This window comes from Chenopodium album, chromosome 7 (assembly GCF_948465745.1).
Source record: "Chenopodium album chromosome 7, dcCheAlbu1.1, whole genome shotgun sequence".
In the NCBI taxonomy this organism is placed as follows: Eukaryota; Viridiplantae; Streptophyta; class Magnoliopsida; order Caryophyllales; family Amaranthaceae; genus Chenopodium; species Chenopodium album.
Window position 1 is genome coordinate 24,805,839 of NC_137840.1, and position 9,629 is coordinate 24,815,467.

Here is a 9,629-nt window from a genome sequence, read left to right on the forward strand (position 1 = left end):
GGCTGGCAGGTTGCCAAACCATTGTTGGGCGATGCCCTTCAATGTAGCCGGAAAGCATCGACACCAAGTGGCATCATCCAACCCCTGCAAATACATGAGGTTGGTGTAAGCCATGAGGTGATCTTCTGGATTGGTGGTACCATCATAGGTACCAACCAACACATTCTTAACCTTGGCCGGCTGAGCCGCCTCGGTTATCTCCCGAGTGAACGCAGAAGGCTGTTCACCCAGGCGCAGCAGTCGAAGCTGCCAGTCCAGTGGCTGGACATTTGGATATGCCGCCTGACCTCCAAAGAAGGCTGGCTGCATGAAGTGAGGAGAATAATGTCCGTAAGCTTGAGTAGGCACATACGGTACATTTCCAATCATATGAGGGCCAGAATGGACGGTATTACCGCCTGTTTGACTCTCATGCAAGGAGGGTGCACTCCCTGCAGAAATATTGTTGAAGCTGTCTGGAAAGTTCGACGTTGAAGCCGACTCAGACAGCGATTGATTTCTCTTCCGGTTGATGATTTCCCGGGCATCGAGAGTTGATTTTTTACTTCTCACCGGCTGATGAGGCCGGCGAGGGTTATTAGTGTTTCCCCCAGGAAGGAGAATTTTTGACCAATCAATGGTCCCGGCTGCCTTCTCCTTTGGATGGGGAGTAGGCTGTCGGTTTCTGACTGACTTCCCCTTCTCTGGAGGAGTCTTCTTCGCTGGCTGACCTTTACTTGGGCCAGCCTGGCTTTTGGTGATCAGCTTTGTGATTTCACCCTTGAAACTCGTCATGAACCTCATGAGTTCGTCTCGGGTGACAGGGGCCGATCCAGCTGCCGCTTGGGTTGCCTCTTCTGGCTGCCCAGTAGGTCTGCTCGGACCCGCCTGGAAGGCGCCCCGTTCCAGAGTCTCTCTGGGCCGGATGCGCTTGACTCTGAGGGAGCCGTCCTCAGCTGTAGAGGTTTCGACCTGAGGATCCTCATCCTCCTCATGGTCTGTAAAGACTTCTGGGTCTTCGCCCAGGCGGTTAGGAGGTGGTACAGACTCTTGAACCATCTTCGAGGTACTCTCCCCACATACGGCGCCAAATGTTTTGGGTGTTTTTTTGTCCCTCGGGAGAGTTACAACACGAAGACTGATCCGCAGTGAGCTGTACCTGCAAAACCAACGGAGACACCTGTTGGGTGGTGCTCCGCCTCCGACGCACAAGTTAGTAACTTGAAACGGGATAAAGAGAACGGAAATTTAGGTGGGTATCTGCTCGGATTCCAAGCTCAGAGGTTTCTCTGGTGTCAGAGAATACAGTTGTAATAAATGGTCAAAAACGTGTCCTCAAAATGAGGGACATCCCCCTATTTATAGGGTCCTTGGGAATTGCCCCTGATTAGGTCACTGTACCCTAATCATTGGTGGGCTGCGCCGTATTCCGACTTTCTCGGGATTTGGGCCTGAAGGCCGCCTTTTCCCTTCTATCTCTGGAATGACACGTGTCAAACAGGGGTTGGTCCATTTTGGACCAATATGAGGCTGACACGTGTCACCCTCTGATTGGACCACGTGGCAGGGTAAAAATACCCTAAACATTACCCCTTTTGTCAATAAAAGTTACCCTTTTCATGCATAAAAGTTACCCTATCTACCCAAAAAAGTATACCTTATCAAATATAAAAAGTAACCCTTTTTATGCCACAAAGTAACCCTTTTTATGCACAAAAGTGACCCCAAAAAACATACACAAGAACCTTTCAAATTACTTAATATATGCATATACATCAGTATTCCAAAAGAACCAAAAACTATCCACTAAGTTTAATTACATCATTTAACTTGATGTATATGCACAAACATTAAGTTTTTTCATTGTTCAAAAAATACTCCTAGACCTAATCAACCTTTGCTTCTAACAATCATTTCACCCTTTAGAAGGAGTGTACTTCTCTGTCTTTCTTTTTGCCCTTTTTCCTTTGGGATTCTCTTCGTCTGCCTCTGCCTTTGCTTCTACTTCAGCTGCCATTTTTCTTTCTTCATTATCTTTCTTCTTCTTTGCAGCAATTGCATCCTTTCTTCTCATTTCAATTTCCTGGCAATAAGCAGGATCTTTCTTCTTCTCATTGAACTTCTCTAATTCTGACAACACATCATTCCTAGATTCATTCAAATCACACAGCACCAGTGTCGTACAGATCTCACCTCGCAGAAATTTTCTCCCAATAATCTCACAACAGAAAAAAAAAAAACTTATCAATATGTAATTAATAAAAGCATTAGAAAGGGAAAAACTACATACAAAATAGATGAATAATTACTGTTTTCAGTTCATTTAATTTGAACGATTCGCCAACAAAATGGAGCATGTGATACATGACAAACACCCCACAGTCCAAATTGTCAACTTTTTCTTTCCTCCATTCAAACTGAACAATTTGAAACCTATAAGAAGGTAGCTGAGAACTCTTTGGATGATTTCTTTTTCCGAGAAAAACACCCATTTGATCACACTGACATAAAATATAAAAGTTTAGAATAAAATAAAACAAGAAAAAAGAAAAAAAAAATTTAAATGGAAACAATAAGTAAACAGAAACATAACAATGAATCAACATAAACATACCAAGTGTGAAGACAGTTCTTTGGTATATTCAAGAGCATCATCACGCCAGATGATATTGTCAAGATAATATACCACCTCTTTTGTATGATCAATAACAAACAAAATGTAGTGATTCTCAAGAAGAACAGGAAAATATATCTGAAACAGAAAAAATTAAAACACTGATTTAGACAGATTAACACAAAACAAAACTTTTTTAAAGTTTTGATAGTAATTTATCATGAAATATACCAGTTCAGCATCCATAATATCACATTCAGGATTCTCATAGCTCACCCAACCTTCCCATAAACCGTGCAAATCATTAACAGCTTGTGAAACTTCACCTTTGCCAATGTTTTCACAAACATGCAAGAATGCAAACTATTAAAAGTATGAGAACTTGTTTATAGAAAAAGATAATAACTTTAGTGCACATAAAGGGTAAATTTAGTGCACATAAAGGGTAACTTTAGTGCATATATAAAAAAAAAAAAAAATCAAATTACTTACACTTTGCCTCACACCAAAGAAGAATTTTCGAGGACCAGAATCAAAACATGCCTTCTCGTTCAAATACAGACAGTAGCAATCAATGATGCACCATCTAATTCTAAGTGGAGCTACCAGGGATACCATGTCTTCTCTTGGAATTAAAAAATTCATACCAATAGTAACAAGATTCTCACTGCAACAATAAAAAATAAGACAAGCATTAAAAAAAATAAAGGAAAAAAAACATATAAAATATAATTATCATAAAAAATGACACTTAAGTTCATCATCATTGAATCATCCTTCAGTAAACAATAATCAAGAATTTCCTGATGTAACTTGAGCAAATTCTTGAAAATCCGAGCATTAGCCCTCAAAAACAGAGTAAGAAAAGGAACATCCACACCTACTGGCCCACAGTCGAGTGAGAAAAAAGATTTATTGCCTCTGACGATACGTCTAGAAGCATTTGCTACAGAAGGCCCAACATCATCCTCAGACCTATTCATCAAAACACTTTTTCCTTTACCATTGACATCATCCTCAGACCTATTCAAATTCAAATCTTCTGCAGGTTCATTATCAGGAACATCATTGTTATGACCTTCAGGTTCATTATCAGGAACATCATTGTTATGACCTTCAGGTTCATAAAAATCACGAAACATTTCATGAATAGACTTCATCTTGTTACACTCCTCAATTAAACCATCTAAAAGCTTCAGGTAATGAGGATCAGAAAGTAGCTGTTGTGTTTGAGAAAATACAACAGGATCATCAGAGGATAATGATTCAGTTCTGCGAGAAGCAATCATATCACTCAAGGTTTGAAAACCCTGTGACTGAACCAACAATAATACATCCATATTTCTTTTGACCAAAAGAAATGTTTCATGAACAGCCTGCAAACATATGAACCAATAAGAAACTATACAAATGTAAAAAATAAAAATAAAAAACAAATGAAAATTCATGATATATGCATAAAGTTACCCTTTTAAATGCATAAAGTTACCCTTTATTATGCATAAAGTTACCCTTTAAAATGCATAAAGTAACCCTTATAACTGAATATTTAGGGTAACTTTAGTGCACAAAAAGGGTAACTTTAGTGCATATAAAGAGATAATAACTAAATAAAAAAAAAAGAACACTTACATCAGTTGAAATTTCTTTAATTTCATCATCAGTCATCACACTTTCTGGAAGATCAAATGCAAGAATGTGGCCACTTCTACCACTTGTAGAAGCCCCTTGACCACAAGTTTGCTTAACAACAGGAGTTACAGGATCCCTAACTTCAGGCAGTGAAACAGGATATGTAAGGGTATCCAATGGTCCCTGCCCAAAATCACCAGCTTTAATCTCCAAATTGATCCGCTTCTTAATCTTCGCATCAGTCCAATGTTGAATCAAAGGAAGGGTACTACTTTCCTTTTCTCCTTGGAAATTTAATCGATGAAAATACAAATTTGCAAAGCTAGCAAACAACCACTTACATTTTGAGCATTTTCATCATTCTTATACTTCACAACAACCTTCTTTAATTTTTTCAAAACATATGAACACCAATCAAATGTTTTGATTTCATCAACATTTTCCACAGCCTTCAACAACTTCAATGAAACAGTCCTATTAGTAGTAGGAGCTAAGAAGCTAGACATAGCATGTAGCACAAAACATCTCTTGAATTCTTCACCACCATCATCCAAATCAACCATCCTAGACTCCACTTTTGACAAATGCAGAGGTTGCTTCTCAGTAAGACCATAATCAAGTCTCCATGACTGAATGATACGTTTATCTACACTACCTTCTTCAGGAGTCTTCTGAAGTTCAGGAACAGCAATCTCACTCATAGGCAAGCCAAAGACATCACATATATCATTTTTAGTAACTACAAACTCTTTACCAGCAGCAATAGTGAACATGCAGCTACCACCATTAAAGTGTTCAACCAGCCAATGTAGCATTTGACGATTCAAAGTTTTCAATTTCAGATGTAATAAACCACCAAAACCTATTTCTTCAACAGCTTTTTGTTGATTAGGACTAAAAGTACTCATCATTAATTCCAATGTGTGTGGTCTGCACCTTGCAATCAAGGGTCTTTTTTCCCTAAATAATAATAATATAAGTAAAACAATATCAGAATCAGAATCAGAATCATGATATATATGACTAAAAAAACAAACAAAAAACATTTATACTTACACAACAGTATCAGAATCAGAAACTACTTGCAATTCAGCATCTGTTTTGGCCTTCTTAGATACAATTTTAGACTTCTTAGGAGCTGCTTTAACCTTTTGAGGCTCTGCTTTGGCCTTCTTAGGAACAGTTTTAGCCTTCACAGTTTTAGACTCTGGTTTGTCCTTCTCAGGAGCTGTCATGTTCTTTTTAGCAGGCTCTTTACCCATTCCTTTTCCCCTTGAAGGCAATTTATAACGATATCCACCTATTGAACCACCTATATCTAATTAATACAGAGGATAACCATAAATTACAAATCCACAAATTACTCATGGGAAAATTTAGAATATATGCATAAAAATCCTTTTAAATGCAAAAAGTGACCCTTTTAAAAGAATGAAGTGACCCTTTTTACTGCATAAAGTCACCCTTAAAATACAACAAGTAACCCTTTTAACTAAAAAGTAACCCTTTAACAAGCATAAAGTGACCCTTTTAACTATATAAAGTGACCCTTTTCACTGCATAAAGTCACCCTTTAAACTACAACAAGTAACCCTTTTAAATACAAACGTGACCCTTTTGACAGAATAAAGTGACCCTTTTCACAGCATAAAGTGACCCTTTTCAAAGCATAAAATAACCTTTGTCATGCATATAAATAACATATATATGTACATATTACTCACACACAATGCACAATGCACATATTACTGGTACTCAAACACATATACACAAACACAATGCAGATATGCATACTATTCTCATAATCTAACTAAAACCTAACATCAAAATTTGAAGAATAATGAATAAAACTTCTGAAAACAAAATTGCAAAATTTGTTTAACATGTAACAACACCACAACACATATATATCAAATTTTGAACCAATTATCACAATGAACAATAAAATAAAGCAAAATTAAACATAATAACTTCAAAATTGAAATTCAATTATCATAATATGCATAATAAATCAACAGAAAACAATAAAAAATAACATACACTACTAATTCGACATATATAAGCGAAAATTCAATTGAAAATTCGAAAAAATGATGAAAAATTTAAATAAATACACCTTCTTCAGCATCTACAGCCTTCTTTGAAATCTTCTTCTTCACCATTGCTGAAACTAACACTACAAAAAACGAAAACAAAATCAAAATCAAAAAACCTAAAAATCGAAGAACCAAAACAATTTAAACTAACAAAAATCTCAAAAAAAAAGTAAACTAACCAGAATTAAGCGATAAACAACTTCACAAGTGAAAGAAAAGAGAGAAAAAGCTCGAAAAGCAACAATGGAGGAGAGAGAAAACGATCACAATCGCAAGTTCACTGGTTTTAGAGAGAGAAAAACGAGGAGAGAGAAAGCAAGAGAAAAACGAGGAGAGAGAAACTTTTATTTCTTTATTCAATTTTAGCAATCATTACACCGCACGTGCATACTCACTACATTGCTAGCACGAAAATTTTGCCATTCATTAAATTAATGAACACCGGCTTTTTTAAAAAATTTGTGTAAACTATATAACCACTTATCCATTTGTAATATACGAAGTATATAATTATTATTGAAACTAATTATATACAATATATACTAATTTTAAGGACCCTTTTATTTTTGGGGTCCCTGAGCCGTCGCCCACCCTGCACTGGCCTAGCCTTGCCACTGCCACCAACACGAAACCCTTCCCCATCGACTTAAAAACCCCTTTCCTTTTCTTCGTTTGTTGGCTGTAATAAATCAAGGGGAGATGAAAACCTCCTTCTTCACATCATTGATCAATGGCCGTTGTGGATTTGAATGATTGAAATACACCGATCAATAATTTTAGTAAACCCTACAAAGCTCTCCCGTAAATGAAGACTGGTTGTTGAGCTCTCGGAGTATCTTCTCCAAGTACTACTTCTTCCTTGTATTGAATTTCGTTGCGCTCTCAATGGCTTATGGTGGTGGTTGAGTGAATTTTTGTGAAGATTAGGGTCGATTTTTGAGTAAGGTGGGGCATTTTTGGGTAGGTGTGGGTTAATTTCGAATGGTTATTGGTAGTTTTCGAGAGAGGTGAGGTGGTTTTCAAATGATTGCGGATGATGTTTGGGTGGGTAGGGTAGATTTCGGGTGGTTGGGGGTGGTTTTTGGGTGGTTGGGGTTTATTTTCAGGTGGAGGGGTAATTTTGGGTGGTGGATAAGGTGGATTTCAAAGCTATTGGTGGATTCTAAGGTGGATGGTGGGCGGTGCATTGGTAGTTTGGAAAGTAGGTCCAGGTATTGCATTGGATCTAGGACCCTACCCAATTATCATTCCTACCCTAAAATATGGGTATGAGTTATAGTTTTCAAGACCTTATTTGGGTCCATGTAGGGTATAGGTTTAGGTGGTATTGAGTAGGGTAAAGGTTCGAGTATAATGTTTCAGACCTAGACCTTACCCATAAAACCTTAAGATCCATACCCTACTCAGACCCTTACATAGACCCACATAGTATATTAACTTAAAAAATAGTTTCAAAATAAATAAATAAAATTTAGAAATCTTGATGATGAAATGGTGCGTGTAACATATGAAAAAGGAGTAAGTCTGGCAAATAGTCCTTATTGGTTTGGGGAGTAAATAGGAGGGTAAGATGGTAATTTTCACAAGCTTAGTTGTACAATGTGTGGACTTGACCTTTGGTTTACCCCGTTATAATTTGAAATGTAACGGAGCCTAGATTTTTTTTTTAATTTTTTTTAATTCCCTTCTGTAATATATATTCTCATTTTTTCTTTTCTCTCCTTCAATTAGCTTTGTTCTTGAATTGTCTGAGTCCTCTTCATCTTCTTTAGGTGATCTATTGCCTGGGGTGCTTAGCTCTTGGGCCATGGTTGGGACTACCTTGGCCATGCTAAAGAAAGCGTTCATGGTTGGAAATTGTGACACTGAAGGCTCTATGGGTTTGAAGGTGTTTTGGGTAAAAATACCTTAAACATATGGACAAATCAGAATGGGACACGTGTCAAGCCTGGATCGATCCACCTGGGCCACTTACCAGCTGACACGTGTCAGCCTCAGATACTCGCTAAAATTGCAGCCTTCAAGGCCTAATTCCCTAGAGCGCCACAAAATGGCACATCCCACCAAATCTAGGTCAGGATGACCTAAGAGAGGGCACCATTCTCAATGACCCTATAAATAGGGAGATATCCCCCATTTTTGGAAAACATTCAATCATTTATTACACCTACCCTACATTCTCTCACAACATAGAAAACACCTGATCTCATAATCCGAGAAGATCTCACTTTACTTTCCGCACCTTTTTCACATTCTCCAACGCGTTCTAACTTGATCGTTGGAGGCAGAGCTCCAACTACCCAGAGTCTCTGTTGTTTTGCGGGTACAGGTGTAGTCATATTAGTCTTTGAGCCGTAACTCTCCCGAGGGACAAAAAAACCCAAAACATTTGGCGCCGTCTGTGGGGAGAGTACCTTAAAGGTGGTTTAGGAACTTGTACCGCCTCCAGAGATCAACTGGCCTACGATTGATGCAGAGGTCCATTCGGACCATGATTCTGGTGACGATGTGGACATTGAAACTCATGTGGCAATTGATGGGTCATTCATTGCCAAGCACATCCGTTCCAAAGGCAAGTTGGAACGAGTAAACAATGAAGCCAGCACCAACAGGTCTGCTGGACAGCTGCCTAGTACTACCAGGGCAGCTAGAGGTCAGGCTCCAGTCACCATAGACGAGCCCATGAAATTCATGATAAGTTTTAAGGGTAAGATTAAGGACCTGATCGAAAAGAAGACGGCTGGCTCTAGCAAGGGTCACTCGGCTAAAAAATCTCCTCGAACTGCGAGGAAGAAGTCAGTCAGGGACAGGCAGCCTACTCCACATCCCAAGGAGAAGACTACGACTGCCCTTGACTGGTCAAAGATTCTTCTGCCCCAGATGGACACAAGGAAGGTCATCTGTGCTGTTCAGTCAAATGGCAGCAAAAAGACTTTCACCGATGCTTGACATGTTATCGAACGAAATCAAAATCAGCAGCTATCTGAGTCAGCCTCCACCTCGAGCTTTCCAGACAACTTCAAGAATACATCTATAAGTAATACTCATTCCTTGCATGAGAGCCATACAAGCGGCAAGTCCGTCCACTCTGGCCCTCAGATGATTTGGAATGCTCTGTACGTACCCCATATGGTATACGACCCATATTCTCCTCATTTAATGCAACCGACCCTCTTTGGGGGGCAGGAGACATACAATGTCCAACCTTTGGACTGGCAGCTCCGTTTGCTCAAACTTGGTGAACAAACTTCTGCGTTCACTAAGGAGATAACCGAGGCGGCACAACGGCCAAGGTTAAAAATATGTTG

General features: G+C 38.7%; 1 protein-coding gene across 1 annotated transcript; it reads right to left on the reverse strand.

Annotated features, from left to right (window-relative positions):
- Positions 1 to 1,894: 1,894 nt before the first annotated feature.
- Positions 1,895 to 3,597, reverse strand: LOC145640101 (uncharacterized). The gene is made up of 4 exons (XM_081691413.1): positions 3,086 to 3,597; positions 2,825 to 2,956; positions 2,594 to 2,731; positions 1,895 to 2,062 (listed from the first exon to the last, which is right to left on the reverse strand). Exons 1-4 carry the CDS (start codon positions 3,236 to 3,238, stop codon positions 1,895 to 1,897), a joined length of 591 nt encoding a protein of 196 aa, XP_081547539.1. The 5' UTR covers positions 3,239 to 3,597.
- Positions 3,598 to 9,629: the final 6,032 nt, after the last annotated feature.

Coding starts and splice junctions, on each gene's coding strand:
- LOC145640101 (XM_081691413.1), bottom strand. CDS start 3,238: ATGAATTTTTTAATTCCAAGAGAAGACATGGTATCCCTGGTAGCTCCA. Junction 2,957..3,085: donor TCTTTGGTGTGAGGCAAAGT/GTAAGTAATTTG, acceptor TACTTTTAATAG/TTTGCATTCTTGCATGTTTG. Junction 2,063..2,593: donor AAGAACTGTCTTCACACTTG/GTATGTTTATGT, acceptor GCTTATTGCCAG/GAAATTGAAATGAGAAGAAA.